At 33.7% G+C, this 17,305-nt stretch overlaps 3 protein-coding genes across 3 annotated transcripts in view; all 3 read right to left on the bottom strand.

The window, feature by feature from the left end:
- Positions 1-17,305, bottom strand: part of Samuel (SAM-motif ubiquitously expressed punctatedly localized protein) — a 334,669-nt gene that overhangs the window by 280,035 nt on the left and 37,329 nt on the right. The window lies entirely within an intron of this gene.
- On the bottom strand, positions 7,644-8,700 carry LOC143195155 (uncharacterized). Its single transcript, XM_076402085.1, has 2 exons — positions 8,612-8,700; positions 7,644-8,509 (listed from the first exon to the last, which is right to left on the bottom strand). Exons 1-2 carry the CDS (start codon positions 8,628-8,630, stop codon positions 7,644-7,646), a joined length of 885 nt encoding a protein of 294 aa, XP_076258200.1. The 5' UTR covers positions 8,631-8,700.
- LOC143199397 (uncharacterized) lies at positions 8,656-10,017 on the bottom strand. Its single transcript, XM_076409193.1, has 4 exons — positions 9,567-10,017; positions 9,388-9,506; positions 8,691-9,103; positions 8,656-8,659 (listed from the first exon to the last, which is right to left on the bottom strand). Exons 1-4 carry the CDS (start codon positions 9,886-9,888, stop codon positions 8,656-8,658), a joined length of 858 nt encoding a protein of 285 aa, XP_076265308.1. The 5' UTR covers positions 9,889-10,017.

Raw genomic sequence — 17,305 nt, 5'->3', positions numbered from 1 at the left:
ACGTAGCGACAGGCATTGGTAATTAATCGAAGAATTTTATTTTGGCAGCGTTGGGTGCCTAGTTGATTTAAATGTTTAGTGCAGCCCCATATTTATAACCAATAGGTCCAAATTGGTTTTATAATTGTCCGATAAATCAATCTCTTTGATTTTAGATCAAGTTGAGAGTATCTTTCGACTAACCAGTATAGTTGTTTTATTTTGGTTCTAATGTGTTTTGCTTTTTGTCTAACTGTATAACTGTTGTGTGTATTTAGCTGATTCTGCTTGAGGAAACGGGCATCCACCCTATTCTAAAAGGAAATAGAAAATGTTGAAATATTCAAAAAGTATGCAAGAAATTTTTTTAAGGAAATGGTCAATAGGGAGAATGTTGTAACCTAGATAAAAGATGTGTGGTTGGAAAATGATATTTTCTTCTCTAAAATTATTAAACATTTAATTTCATGTTTTGAAATACATTACAAATATGTTACAGCCCGCTTGGTTGGCGCATTGGTTAAAGCTACAGGAGGTAGGAACTCCTACCTTTGCGATAATCGCGGGTTAGAATCCTGCTGGGACATGCCAAGAACCGTGGTTCGGAACCCATGTTAAGCAGTCGGTCCAGTCCAAATAAGTTTTTTTAGCTGATAAAAATAAAACTCTCAAATACATTAAAGAAAGAACTATTTTAAAACCAAAAACAAAGATATATGTGCCATGTTGATGGCCATCTTTTTTAGTTTCTCTTGTAACATCATAATTTTGTTGCAATACGAACAAATTTCATTCTTCTAATCAGACATTCAGATTCGGAGAATTCAGATTTTTGAAAAAACCCAAAAATTACTTTTTTCCCAACCGAATAGTTACAAAAAATTGCAGAAAATATATCTTAAATATTTTAGGCTTTGAATATAGCTTCTTAATCAATAAGTTAAGAAACCTATATCCCCAGAATTTATTTCGTAATTAATTCCTCGAAATTTAAACAACCGTTTTAGAGTATTTAAAATGTTAAAGTTTATGGGAAAACAGATATATTCTCGCCGGCTTGGTGGTGCAGTGATAAAAGCGATAGGACGGTCCTCCTACTGTTGCAATAGGCTTTGAATCATATTGGGGCATGGTCGTAAATTTATGTTTTTGATTGTTTAAAATTTGTGATTGTTCTAGGCAAGAGTGTACAATCCGACAAGGAAAATGATCCCAGTCACGCCAGTAGCCAGGCTGGGTAAGACCGGATGCCTTCTGGGATGATTTCTAATGTTGGTCACTCGCCAATCAGTAGGCTTGACGCTGAGGAGCCCACGTTAAATTTTAGATCGAGTCCAGATAAACCCATAGTTGATTAAAGGAGACTTTAAAATATAAAAAAAGGAAACTTCTAATACTTGCCCCCCCCCCATATTGAAAAAATTGATTTGAAAATGAAATATATGAAATGCTTGTTAAAATTACAGCGACCATGATATTTCAGAAATTAAATCCACTTATTGGTTTAGTGAGTTTTACGAATACGTATAGCAGGTTCTGGCTGAACTTGAAATTGTATGGGAATAATTGGTTACAAAAGAGTTTGAAATAATTAATAGTATCAGCATTGATTCAAAACAAGTTTTTGGGTGTTAAAATATAGACTTATCATATGTAAACATCTTTTTCTCAGATAAATTAAATAGGAAAGAAAATGTCACAAATAGGGACTTGTTAGCTAGTATCTACACATTTTCAAAATTGAGGACATTATTATTTGACCTATGCCCATGAGATGTTTTTATGGTTAATTCTATTGACTAAGTAGTGTGATAAAATCTAATAATTAAATAGGTTATAGACAAAGCTAAGTTATAAAGTTGAGCAAATTATAAAATAGGAAAGGTTTTTAATCACAAAAACTATAAATTGACTATTTTATTTAACTTAAGAAGAGGCGGCTGGAAATGATTCCAAGGTATATTTTTAGACATCTCACTCCTTTGAGATTCATGCTGACGCTATTTCATGTTTGATTTCGAGGTCTTCGTGCAACTCTTCGTTGATTACGCAGCGATGAGCAATTGGTAATTAATCGTAGAACTTTGTATTGGGTGCGTTGGATTACTACTGTGTTTCATGTTTTAGTGTTACCCCATATTTGTACCCCATAGGTCCAAATTGGCTTCGTCATTGACTAATAATCTAATATCCTTCATTTTAAGTTAAGTTGAGAGAATCTTCCGAATAACCAATTCTGTTTCTTGACTTTATCTGCTCTGCTTTTTGTCTAACATGATGTTTCCAATTTAACCTACCATCGAGATACATTCAGAGATATTTAGCTGACTTTGCTTGAGGAATCGGTCATCCGTTAAGTGACATAATTAGGTTTTTGTCTTTTCTATTCAAAGCAACATGGGCAGATTTGAAGTTATTAATTCCAGTCCAGTCACCGAAAATAATTCAAATTTATATAATTAATATAATATCATCTTAGAGACATATTCTTAAAAATATGAAAAAAATCGAAATTTTTTAAAATGTATAGAGCAGTATACCCCCATAATCTGAACACAACCATCTCGATCCTTATTAAGAAACTTGGAAGTACTTTGATTCCTCAATAACTTCTTTATGTTAAGTCATATTCATAGTGTACAGTATCATTATATTGACATAAAATACATAAACTGTGTTTATGTCTCATTAAGGCATATTAAATAGTCCCAAACGGTCGCGTCAATACGACGCTGAGTTTTATAGTTCTACGTCCTACTGAATTCGAGCTTCGAAAGAAAATGACCTGGTGCGTCGCTGCGTTATCTATCTCGAACAGAACCAGTTCGCAATATTTTTTCACCGGCCGTTCGCCGGTTGACCAGCGACCGGCCGGCCGATCCCATTGAGAATAATTGTATGTGGGACTGCAGCCAACATGTTGACAACCATGATTAAGTGGGAATAGTCGACAAACGGACGAAACGAGCCACGAATCGAGGGAGCATTTGCACGCCACGATATCCGTTTTAGTCGAATTCGAAATCGACCACTTCCTGCTGTGGCGGTGTGTTTCTTCATTGTTTTCCTCTCGGACGTTTTCAGTATTTTACATAGGTACTGTACATGCCCTGAAAACTTTTAATTAACGATATTAATAATGACTATGGATTAATTTTGAGTGAGTAATGATCTGCGCAAACAATGTCTGATAAATAAAGCGAGTGCGGTAGAACTTTAAATATTGTCATATTATTCCAAATAGTTTGAAGCTTATCAATGCCAAATGCTATTATATTGACAAAATATAGAATAATAAGAATATTTTTCGGCCATCTAGATCTTTCATCACTACATCATCACATGTACAAATCTGATCTATTCAATTTGTTTGTTCATCAAATTTTAAGCTGTCTGAGATTATTGATTATATTGATTGTGTTGAAATTATACAAGAGTCTTGTTCCAAGACAAAAAGTTTTCCAGGACGTTCTTTGTGACTTCAAAATCATTACTTTTAAATCATTGAAACTGTAACCGACAATTGGGATATGTCGAAGCAACATCACAATAAGTTTCTAATTGTTCGTTGGTTTTTGGAAACAGATTTCTTTATATCATTCAACGGGATTTAAGGAAGGAAAGTGTTAGATGTAGAAAGTATGAGACTGTATTTATTAATAATATTCGCTCTACTTTTATCTGTATATGTATTAATGTTATGTACTAAAACCTTTATTTTAAAAATGTATTACAAATGTATTAAAAATATCAATATATATTAAAATGCTTAAAAAAACTTTCAGATATAATTTTCTAATATCGAAAAATATCGTTATATCGATATATAGGCCAAGAAATATCGGAAAAAGTTATTGATATTTTTCATCGACTGATCAAAAGTTTTTGGCTATCTATTTATTTTCAGTGTTTCTATTAGCAAAACGTAATGGTTGCATCTTGTAATAATCACTGTTTCATTTCGATTTTCTCCCATTTACCAAATCTCGATCACACGACAAAAAGCACGACAGAACTTCTAACACTCGCTAATTAAAAATCTGGGTCGTATTTTCAATTATCTCGTATAATTTTGGACATAATAAGCCATCGAAAATTTGAAGGTTGTTCAACTAACTTAAAAAAACCAAAACTCCCACGTCCAACATGGAATCCAGATAAGAGAATGTGCTATATGCTATATTTCCTAATTCTTCTTCCATAATGATAAAAACGTGAGCCAGATGACATTATATATAATATACATATCGTTTACGGCTCCAATTCTGAAACAGCCAAACAAGTGCAGTTTTGGTATTATCGCATCCCATTCCCTGAATTTCGATGTTAAAGATGCAATACGTTCTTAAAGGCCAACTGTCACAGATGTGGTAAATATCATGGAAATGAGCGAGCCATATCAAGCATTATTTCTGTCTATTTCTATTAGGAGATGAAAAGTGGATCACTGGAGGAAAATTAACTGAGACATGTTTAGACTTATAATGCGGGAACAAATCAATTTAACTCTAAGGCCCAAAAGTATAGACAGCTATAAAATTCGGTATGATGTAAAAAAAATATTAGACCATTTATAGAAATATCAGATTTCCATTTTGCAGAAAAGAAATACTGCCTGCAGTAACCCTCAAAGTCTAACAAACTTCTAACGTAGTATAGCATTTGGGACTAATATACAATAGTAGCAAATTGTTACAGTGGAACTATCGTCAACTAGAAGAGCCATATATTTTCGAATGAATTTAGAGTCCCGCATGAAGGGGCATTTCTATTGCAACCTATTTCGGCTGGAGTTCACTAAAGTAATATTTTGGGACCACCTGTATTTCTGCTCTATACTACTGATATACCAACAGTAAAAAAACAGTAATTAAAATATTTGCCGACCACAGAGATATCATGATAACTGATAACAGAGATTTATCTCTGTCTAAGGTTATAGGAAAAGTACAAGTAGTGCTTAACAAAATCTAAAAATGGATTAGAGTCTAGAAAATAAAGTTTAATAACACTAAATCTGCCCATATTAATTTTGCGCTGCGGCGAAATGACAAAAATCTAATTATATCACTTGACAGATGCCCGATTCCTCAAGCAGAATCAGTTGAATACGTCGGCATCCATCTCGATGTTAGGTTAAATTGGAAATATCATGTTAGACAAAAAACAGAGCAGATTAGACTCAAAATCAAACTATTGTACTGGTTAGTCGGAAGAAGTTTGTAGGTCAAGTTACCTAAAATCGAAGAGTTTGGTTTATTAACCAATTATAAAGCCTATTTGAACCTAAGATGTTGTACCAAAACATCAAATCAACTAGTAATCCGAATGTTTATCGCTGCCTAACCAACGAATAGCTGAACGATGACCTAGAAATCAAATAGATTTACGAAGTGATCCAAGATTTCGTCTTAAAACTGCAGGAATGTTCGTCTGGTCGGTCGGTCGAAATGTGTGGCTGTCGATGCGATTGTTTGTCTGAACTCACTACTATTTTTATAAGAAACTAGCTGACCCGACAGACTTCGTCCTGTCAAAAAGATTTGTAATGTGGCAGTTTTTGTGCCTACGTATTTTAAAAAATTCTCCTGAACAGAACCATCACCCTGGTGATAGGGCGTTGTGAATAAAGAATAATTAAATAAAACATATATAAGGATTGAAAAGTAAGTAATCGCTTTATTGTTAATCATGTGAATCATAATTATTATTATTATTATCATTATATTGCTTTGTGGTATACGATGTTTTTTGTTTGATTACCTGACGCATAGATAAACAAATCTGATGGTTTTCCAACACGGGAACAGGCAACATACAATTGACCATGTGAGAAACATGGGTTTTCTAGATTAATACCACAAACACTTAATGATTGCCCCTGGGACTTGTTTATAGTCATAGCAAAAGCAAGCCGTCAACATGTCTATAGGAAATTTGCCATTACCAATGTCAATGAGTTGTTTAGAGAATATGTTTCCAGATTGGTCATTTTGCAACTCGACACGCATATTCTTGCTTAAATGAAGTACTTTAACATGTTTCCACAAATTGGAGGACTTTAGACATGCATTGAGTTCATCAGCTGGCGTTGATCGTGGAATCACTGGCAATGTTTGACGAAAATCTCCTGCTAATAAAATCATTGCACCACCAAATCGGTTATTATTGCTACGTAGATCTTTTAAGGTTCTGTCTAAAGCCTCCAAAGATTTTTTATGTGCCATCGTGCATTCATCCCAAACAATCAATTTACATTGCTGCAAAACCTTTGCCATTGCAGAGTTCTTCGAAACGTTGCAGGTTGGAGTTTCATTGCTTTGCATATTTAATGGCAATTTTAGTGCTGAATGGGCTGTTCGACCACCTTCAAGCAAAGTTGCTGCGATTCCCGACGAAGCGAGTGCAAGTGCAATTTTATTTTGTGAGCGAATTGTTGCTAATATTAATGAAATAAAAAAAGTTTTTCCTGTACCACCAGGTGCATCTAAGAAATAAATCCCTCCAGTTTCATCATTTGTTACTTTCATAAGAGTTTCAAATACATACTTCTGTTGTTCATTTAACAGTGGAAGATTTGTTTGAATTTATTCTTTCAAAGCGTTGAGATCATACAGTCTTTCTCGATGCAACTCTTGGTTAAAAGCGTCATGCATTGGACGATTGGGCGCGGTCAGGCCTAATTGAATTAACAGTTTGTTTGACATTATCAAGCACATGTCCTCAATTGAAATCAATGCTTCATTGTAAATTTCTTCACTGATTTGTATATTTGGATTTCCCATTCTATTCCGTATTTGATACAAAATATCATCACACATATAATATTTGTACTTCATCCACAAATCAATTGGGTTTGATGGGAAGCATGTAGATATGATTATAGAAAACAATGTTCGTATTTGATGAGTGTGTGATGATATTACAGCATCATTGAGAGTTTGATCCCAATGAGCGTCATTTTCAAGCAATTGCAAACGTTGACAGGCTTCTCTGTAGGATCCACACAATTCACCATCAACAGTTCGTAACTGTTGGAATGATGTTGGGCCACGTACATTGACTAATAGCAGTCGTAAATAAAAACATTCATCATTGCTTGGATGTACTGAATAAATCCGGCCAATCGCATCGGTGGAATATACATCTGTATATCCTGGAACTGGTTTTCCTTGTTTCCGTCGTATAAATCTCCTTGAGGATTGATTCCAGGTATAATATTTTGGCATTTCAGAATATAGCAATGTTTGTGCGAAATCATCGTTTTGGCATGTCTCAAAAAAACTGGTTAATGTAGTAGATGGTGGCTGAGCAGCTCTTTGTACTGCGTTCTGTGCTGTAAAATACACTCTTTGTCCATTTTCTAAATGCACAGCTAAGTGAACAACAGAAGGGTGTCTCTCATGAATAGGAAAAGAAAATATTCGCCAAACTGCTTCATTACTACTGACATAGCGGCCCATTTGGTATTGGGTAACTTCATCATTAGAATTCTCTGCACCAATTCCAATCACAGCCATATCACTCCCTTTGGTTACATATTTGCAAATGTATTTAATCGATTTCACTGAATGGCAAGATTCAACGTTGATGTGTGCTTTGAATGTCTTTGATAAAATGGGTGAATATGGAACAATCCAACGATTATCTATTTCAATATCTTGTTAATTTAATTTGACAATTGTTGATTTTCCATTGTCTGCTGTCGATCTGCGACGATACAATGGATAACCGTCATTACCAGTAATTGTTTCCGATATTAATGTCCGTGGATATCGTTTTGAACATTTACCATCCATCATACACGGTGAATTTTGATTAAGAGTTCCACAGGGACCATGTATCATGTTTTTGATAACTACCTCATGCAATCCAGGATCTACTTGTACATTAGGGATTTCAGCTGATATCACTGCATCAACTTCATTTGGCCTTATCTTTTCAACCAACCAAACCAAAATGTGTGCATGTGGCAATCCTCGTTTCTGCCACTCCACAGAATACATCCAGCAGCGTGTCTCACCAAACACATTATGTTTTACGATGAAATTCATTAAAGATTTCAACTTTTGTCTAAAGACTCTGGCTGTAATATCATGACGATCAATGGATGATTTCCCAGGTAATAACTCCTGTTTAATTTGTATCCATTGCGGATTGCATGTAAATGTGATGAACAAATCTGCTGTACCATAATGACGAACATACGACATGGCATCTTGAGCATATTCGTGCATATGCCGATGGCTTCCGATGTATGTTGCTGGAAGAATAGTCATCCGACCGACATTCTGTGCATTTCCATCAGTATTAATCGCATCTCGAAGGTGAATATACTCTTCAGATCGGAGTTTGGTTTGATTCAACCTGATGAATGTTAATCTCTCCGTTTCAATTTTAACATACATGTCATCAACATATTTGTGATATAATCGCCGACATTTCAATATGTGATTATCTGCATTTTCCCGAATCATTAGGCGGTATGAATAATAGTTCATTGAACTGACTTTTTTGTTGGTTTCAGAACCTGTAAACAGATTTTGTTTTAATAACATTCAAATATAAAATTAAAATACATAATATAGTGACTGAGATATTATCGCCATAGCTAAACTAATATTTTAGTTACCTGTAATGGGATTTATCATTTTTATTGATAAATCGTAGCCATCTTCACCTTGCCAAAATATAATGGGATATTGCAGTGCATCATATGAGCGGTGTGTTTCCTTAGGTTGTAATTGAAAATTCCGACGATGTAAAAAATATCACGGGATTCCAAGTTTTCTCCAACTACAACGATAGCAACTTCATCAATAGTTGGTGCATTAAAACGTCTTGTATGTTGACCTGCAGGTGTTTTATCAGCTCTGATTACAATTTTGTGATTATCGGATGGCATCAGATCCAGGGCAGTTTTAAACAATATAATCAATTGATTGTGTTGATGAAATAAAGTTTGTAATTGTTCTACAATAGACCTTTTTACTAAATTGTTATGTGCACAACGCAGATCAATTTCTTGTGGTGAATTGCCCATAAAATAAATTTGCAGGAATTTGTTGTCGCTATCTGACACTGGTAACAGTGAACCTGCTCTGTGATATATTTGCCCTTGTATCTGTAAATAAAAAAAATATTATGGTGTGGTATAAATTAATGGATTGTCAATGATCAAACTTAAATAATATTTGATCTTAAAAAGTATATATTTAGTTTTAACTAATATCTATCAAATATAAAATATAATAAAAGTGTCACTGAAACTGAATCACCATATAATATGATGACTAAGTGATATATTTCGTAATGATTAAGAAATTGAAGATTAGTAACACATCTTAACTTTGGTGACAGAAAATTTTGTTCGCTAAAATAATTATGAGTAACTGCTATAATACATACCTTGAAAGTTGGCATAAAATTTTCCCGAACTGCATTTGTTGCCCCAAATGAAGTCATTTGAAAGCAATTGTTATATTGTTGAATATGTGTCAAAAAGTGTATAGAATCTGTTCCTATTCCTGAAACCAATGAGTACAATGGTTCTGGTGGTGGATCCAATTGTATCAATTTCACTTTACCATTTGCGCAACACAATCCATTGGCTTCGTTTTTGTATTTTAATGCCTTACAGTGTGAGCAAACCAAGTTCATAGAACCAATAACAACACATTGGTAGTTACTGTAGTCAATTGACACATCGTAACTGAAAGCAGCTGGATTCAAACTTGCGCGATTATTAGTTGAATGTCGCGCTCGCGCTTCAAGCGTTTGTGATATCCGAATTCTTTCACGTTCATTTCCGTCGTCACGTTCTTGTGCAGTACGATTAGATCGGTAATTAGCTTGGTTTATAGCATTTCTGGTTCTTCTACCTAAATTGCTTCGTCTTATAGGAGGCATATCAAATATAAATTATTTTTTCACTAATCACGAACTAAACAAACACTAACTAACTAAACACTCTGCACAAAACACGATATACGAATTTGTTTCGTGTATCACTTGACAATTCATCTGTCATCTGTCAAAAGTCATCTGTAACAGACAACTTTTTTTTTTAAATTTGATATGACTTGAACTCAAATCCTTTTAAGCCGTACGAATTGTTTTATTTATTTAAAATTTGAATTAAATTTTAAACAAATAAAAAATTTTAAATAAATAAAACAATTCGTACGGATTAAAAGGATTTGAGTTCAAGTCATATCAAATTTAAAAAAAAAAGTTGTCTGTTACAGATGACTTTTGACAGATGACAGATGAATTGTCAACTGATACACGAAACAAATTCAAACAAAAAGGGCTATTTTTAGGGTTTTTCCAGCAATAATTCTAATTTTTCTCGCCGTAAAAACCATCCCTGAACTTCAACGAACATTTTAAAAAAAGATTTGGCCAAATTGGTCCAGGCGTTGTTGAGTTATGCGCTTAGGAACATATTTTGCGATTCATTTTTATATATAAGATTTGCACGAGAACTAAAAACACTGGTTGAAGAAATACTTGTTTATTCCGATTTAAATAGATACATGTGGTCAACGGGAGAATGGACAGGATATTAAGTTAAAGTGAAGGAAGTACGGTAGCGCTTTAGAGGTGGTACTGTTACAAGGGGGTAGAGAAAAGAAAAGAAAGAGGGCGAGACATCGTCGTGGTGGTTTTTTATAGCCGGGAACCGCATGGTATCAATCCACCGGGGTTACCAACCTATGAAACTTTAAAGAACAGCAACGTGGAAACAATATAGCCAATGTACCACAGGAATTCGTACAATGATAAACATTATTCATAACTTTAGCTTAAGTAGTTTAGTTTTATTTTAACGTGGGAAATACATAGTGATATATTAATTACATGCTCATCTTGCCTGTGGATTAATGCAACTACAATAGAACAGAAGTAATAAATTAATTTGCAAATTAAGAGGTGAACAGCTTCTTATAAATCAACCTTATGATCCGGACCTGTAGCCAACTGATTACTACATGTTACTGGCAAAAAATTCCTCCAAAGAGAGTCTTATGATAATCGACTGCTCCATTTTTTTACAATAAAAGCTAAGGTTTCTATGAGAGAAATATAATTTACCATCAAAATGGTAACAAATTATCGAGCAAAATAGCGCATATATGACCAAAATCGCATCATTCATATTAAACGAAGCCTGCCATATATTTTTGCTATACCTATTATAAAAGAAAACAAGTATTAATATTAAACTTTCCTTGACCTTTAATTAAACTGAATCCGCAACATAACCATAATAAATCACTGAATAAATTATTCCCGTGTTTCCTCAGGAATGGCAATTCTATGAGAAAACCCGTAAATTTCAACGAGCCGATAGAACAATCTTGCTGTAATTGTCCCATTTCCATTTAATTGTAAAACATGCAACAATGACTGTAACGCGTTTATAAGCAGCTGCAAAAATGGCCGCCTTTCACTGCCATTAAGCCCGAGCGTGCCGTAGACATATTCAACTATTTGTTTAATCAAATTTACTTGCGTGCCCTTTGCTCTGTCGTTCTGTCGTGCTCCTATCCAAGAACCATACAAAGGACCACGCCGCCGAGAGCATATGGCGGCTACCGTATGGCCGGCTAAACTTGATCACCATAACCGAGGAACATTATATGTAAATGCGAACGATTATTTGCGACAGGGGGAAAAGATGCTGCCGCATGGCAGATGAAAGTACGGAAGTACGTCCGCGATTCCCCATCGGATATGTTATGTCACTGGAATTTTTTGATAGAATTATCATCGTAATCAGTTTCATGTAAATTAAACAACTACATTTCTATTCATTATACAACCGCGTGTTTCTGCTATATCCTAATGGTAGCTAAAAATCGCGAATAAGCTGCAAATACTTTGGAAACTTCACTTATAGTCTTTCCCATTAAACAGCCAATACATATTATTGATGACTTCAGTAATTCAACAGTTGGAGAAAGAATTAAAATTTTAAAAACATGAAAATGTAATGTGCTGTTGTTGCAGTTTTCTGTAGAATATTCTAAAAATTTTATATTATAATGACGTCAGTCATTATTAACCAATTTTATTTCAGCGATCCTTAAAATACATCTTACAAATTAAATCAATAGTGCCGGTGCTGAAGCGATTGGCAGTGCTTCATAATTATGTGTTAGCATAAAAATAGATGACGTGTGATGAGCTCATGGTATGCTTGATTTTGATAAGTTTGGGCTAGAACTTCGTTCATACATTGATGGTAACATCATGTTAGACAAAAAGCAAAACACATGAAACCAAACCGAAATTAACCAATTATGCTGGTTGGTCGGAAGATCTTAACTCTCTTAACTTGGTCTAAAATCAAAGAGATTGATTTATCAGATAACCATAAAGTCAATTTGGACCTATGGGGTGCAAATATGGGGTTGCACTAAAAATTCAAATCTGCTAGTCAACCAACGTTGCTAAAACAAAATTATTCGATTTATTAACAATTCCTACCGCTACGTAACCAACAACGAACTGCACGATGACGTGGAAATTAAATGGATTTGCGAAGTTATTCAAAATTTCGGCTTAAAACGCGAAAGAAGATTACTAAATCATTCTAACGTGGAAGCAATATAACTGGATAACGCGCAGGATATCAGAAGATTGAAACGAACGAAACCATACGAACCTATATAAAGTGCATACCATTAGTGTAAACTGTAGCTTAAGTTATTATAATTTTATTATTGAGGAATACGTATTGATGTATTTATCTCGCACTCATCTTGCTTGTGAATTAATCCAAGTACAAATGAAATGTAGCAATAAATTAATTTCTAATTAAGATTGTTGTAAGCATATCTAATAAAGATATTATCAAAAAAAATACATTGATGATAAGTACTACTGGGGTAAAGTGTTTCGCCTTAAAAGCACTGCAAGAGACTAATTGTTCCCATTCACAAGAATTGTAATATTCTTACTGCTGGTACTGTAGTTTTCTAAAGCATCGGACGAGTCAAACAACATTGTCAAATAATTACAAGAAAAATATAGAAAAAATATAATGTTATAATTCATAAGATTAAGATTGCAGTCCCTATTATATATTAGGAAAAGATAAAAAAACATAAACATTATTTCAACAGTTGAGAGAATTATCAGAGAAATTTGTCGGAATTTTTCTTGCCAATTTGCGGAATTTAACTTGGATTATTTGAGGAATATGATAAATTGGCATTGACAATGCTGCTAACACGTTCATTTAAGTGACTTATAAAGGTTATATATTTATCAAAATTATAATGGTGTCGCTATTGTAGTGTTGCTATTGACGTAGTAGGTATCCGCTCTGCGAACTAAGAAGAGCGCAGTTTTTTAAAGTCTTGAGTTTAAAAATGGTCCCAAAATCAAATAACATAATAACAACTCGCACAATTCAAAAACTTCTTGCGTGAGTTATTTGGAGCCTCAGACACAACGCAATGAATCATTAACTCAATTAAGATTGCTTGTATTAAAGCATTCTCCAGTGCTTCATAAATTTGTAACTCTAATTAAAAATTAGATGAGGAATGGCGAGTTCATACTATACTAAATTTTGATCAATGTAAGCTTGAGCATGAAGATAACATTGATGATAAATATTACTGCGGTGCGAGAGAATACTAGTTTCCAATCATAAACTTTGTGATATCCATAGTATGTCAAATGATTGCAAGAAAAATATTTAAAAAAATTGTTACATTACATTATAATTCATGACATTGCACTTTATTTCCTATACATTTACATGAAAACATAAAAAATAAACATTATTTAAGCGGTTGAGACTTGCTTCAAGGTAATTTTAAGAATTTGGGAAATTTAACTTGAATTATTAAGGGTCAAAGTCCTGGTAAAATTAGGCATTGAAGATCCTGCAAACACGTCCACTTTAAGTGGCTTGTAAACAACGGAAAGAGTTTACAGATGGAAATAAAATTTGGTTATACTTTTATGAAATTTTTTTATATATTTATGGGTATGAATATATAAAATGGCGTTGTTTTTTAGTTTTGCTATTGGCGTACGTAATGATAGGGCACCACGGACTTATGACAAAGTCACAAAAATAAGTCGACCCGAGAATAGTCTTAAGAAAAGACTTTTTTTGAGCAATTGTCTACAACATACCACAAGGAAAAATGTCTAGCTAGCCTTGGGCAATATCTAAACAATAAAAAAGCCTTGAGTTTAAAAATATTCTCAAAATTAAATCGTATATTTGTTAAAAATAACTAGGCTAGACTAAACTATCTAATGAAATAGGTTAGTTGTATCTTCGTCTACTACTTCTTCGATAGCTCTCCGCTGGGCCGATAGCGAACTGCCGTTGGAGTCCTTTTATTTGCTTATTGTATCAAATTTCCTAAACACCCTAGTTGTTTAGGGCTTACGATTTCGGGCTAGACTCTTTGCTAATTAATGAAACACTTTACACTACTTAATTTATTTACACTAATTACAATTTAAGTGGGCAAAGACGATCTTTCATGTAGGCCTTCCTATCTAAACTTCTCGACATTAATCTCACAAATTATCGACTAAATTCATTATCATTTTATAACCAATTTATGTGAAAGAGTGAAAGAGAATTACAACACCTTTGATGTTGCATGTATGTCACACCTACTCCGAAAGTATACTGCATTTGCCAATCACCTCCCCTTCTAGCCAATGGTCAATATAAAGGTGCAAATATAACTCAAATAAGCTAGAGGACGGGCAGCGACAGCAAAACACGATCAAACACTGAAAGGGCGGTTTCACATCTGCCGGCACCGACACGACACAGATATCGCTAGACGTGTAATCGCACGTAAACAAATGGAACCCTTTCAAACTCGCCGATATGTCGGTATCGTGTCGTTGCCGGCAACGGCATGTCGGCGAGAAGCAATCGCTCCACTCATGTCGGCGCCGATTTTGATTCTGTACAGAGATATTTTTAAGGCTAAAAGAGGAAAATATCTAGATTTAAATATGATATTGTCACGCTAATTGAATTAATAGAATCAAAGTCTTCTATATGAGACAATACTAATGAAAATGACAAAAACAAAATATGGTGCAGTGTCGGTGCCGTGCCGGTGTCGTGTCGGTGTCGTGTCGGCAGATGTGGAAACGTCCAAAGACCCAAAATACCGCCATAAAGTCTATAAAAACGCAGATATTATAAAATCGGTATTTTGGGAAATGACTCCTCTCCTGAATTCTCTCCGACATGTTCAACAATAATAAAAACTCACACAATACAAAAATTTCTTGCGTGTATAACTTGGAGCCTCAGACACAACGCGATGAATCATTAACTCAATTAAGCTTAACGCAACTACTCTTTAATTTCACCGGTCGTATAAATTACATAACGATATTAAAATACCGGAATGTAAAACAAAAACGAGTCGGGGCCGGTACAACGCAACACGAATAAAACTCATCTGACAAAACACCGGAGGTTTAAAATAGAATTATAACTCTCCGAGTCAAAGGTTACCACTGTGGGAGTAACAACTAACAATGTTTTGCCTTGTACATAACGAAAAAATGGCGAACAATTTCCTGGGTTCTCATTGGCTCGGGGATATGTTGCGTCGTATTGCTATATGTCCGAAATGATATGGTAGAATGGTTCATGTGTGAAAAAGGGGCCTCGTAATGTTTTGATTTATATGCTGTATGAGGGTACCTCTATATAAATCATCGGTTTTTTTGAGAGTATTGGGATTTATTACCAACATTATATAATTATTTCTTAAATTAAAATTAAGACTTTTTGGTCTGATCTTAATACGAATATGAAGTCAATAAAAAATTTTTAAGAAAAAAATTGAACCGAATTAAAAAATAAATAAGGAACTCGCTAAAAGTGAAATATAATCAAACATAGATTTTTAACACAAAAAATAGTTTTAAAATAAAATGTGTACATTATAATTGTTGTAATAACTAAATAAAAACAAGCGAAAATCTTATTTAGCCTATCTACTACACGCATTATATATTCAACTATATTCACTAATTTTAGCTTAATACCTATCTAAACCTATTTATCTATTTACAATATTATTTTAACTACTATCAACTGATCAGATTGAAGTCGGCAACAAATTAGATTTGTTTTGTTCGTAATCTAATTTTGTGTATATGACACAAAATTATATTATTATTTTCGTATTGTTTGGTCTCGGTACCAATTTCAAAATGGTTAGTTGGTAGTAGTTAAAACAATACTGTAAATAGATAAATAGATTTCGGATGGGATTAAGCTAAATTGTGTGTATATAGTACAATATAAAATAAGTGTAGTAGATAAGCTAAATAAGATGTCTGTCTATTTCTATTTAGTTATTACGGCGATTATAACGTGCATATTTTATTTTGATAGGTTCTTTTTGTGTTAAAAGTATATATTTAATTAGTTCCTTATTTATTTTGTGAAGTCGGTTCAATATTTTTGTTAAAATATTTTTATATATATTTACTCAATAAATTACGCGGGTATTTTATTATGTATTACAATGGGTAGGCCAAGTAATTTTGCCCGTATGAGAGAAAATAAGAATAAAGAAGCAATGATTGAAAATAAGGACCGCTTCAGGCCCCGGGGTCCGCTGCCTAGTCTAAGAGGTTTGAGAAATGTTCTAACAAAATTAGAATAGAATGTTGTTATCCCCGACGGGAATCGAACCAGCGATCTCCGCATGTGAGCTGACCGTTCTAACCGTTACACCGTAGAAAAAGTTGTCTGCAATATTTTTAAGGTTTCCTATATATTATGGTTAGTGTTTAAAAAGCCAGCAATGGATTTTCCACCGAAAGACATTCGGTTTTCCGTCACAGCAACTCAACGGTAACATTATACCCAAATATCTGATTATTTTAGATAAATAATACCTGAAAACTTTTTACGTGCCTTTGAAATTTGAGTATTTTCCTCGATTTCCGCCCATTCTCCCCGACAGATCCTGACTTAGTTCCAGTGGCGCTAACTCGGAAGAGCACACTTTCTAATAAAAAAAAAGATTTTGAAAATCGGCCCATAATTGACGAAGAAATCGGCGAACATACACTAAAACATTGTCATTATTTATCATATTTATATTTATCTAATATACTACATTATTAGATGATATTTAAAACTAAATTATTGTTACTTTCATATGATAGTTATTTCTAATAATTGAAAAATAAGTTATCATATTCTATAGAAGTGTGAAAATAAAAAATGGCTTAAGTTTATTATCCAATATTACTGAAACTATCTTCAAATCTAAACTTCCCTACTATTTTCACATTT

This window comes from Rhynchophorus ferrugineus, unplaced genomic scaffold (genome assembly GCF_030347505.1).
Source record: "Rhynchophorus ferrugineus isolate W39M unplaced genomic scaffold, kcgeb_rfMv2 rfM1, whole genome shotgun sequence".
In the NCBI taxonomy this organism is placed as follows: Eukaryota; Metazoa; Arthropoda; class Insecta; order Coleoptera; family Curculionidae; genus Rhynchophorus; species Rhynchophorus ferrugineus.
The sequence above is the reverse complement of the archived record's forward strand: the minus strand, read 5'-3'. Positions and strand labels throughout refer to the sequence as shown.

Coding starts and splice junctions, on each gene's coding strand:
- LOC143199397 (XM_076409193.1), bottom strand. CDS start 9,888: ATGCCTCCTATAAGACGAAGCAATTTAGGTAGAAGAACCAGAAATGCT. Junction 9,507..9,566: donor TGGATTGTGTTGCGCAAATG/GTAAAGTGAAAT, acceptor CATTGGTTTCAG/GAATAGGAACAGATTCTATA. Junction 9,104..9,387: donor ATTTTATGCCAACTTTCAAG/GTATGTATTATA, acceptor TTTTATTTACAG/ATACAAGGGCAAATATATCA.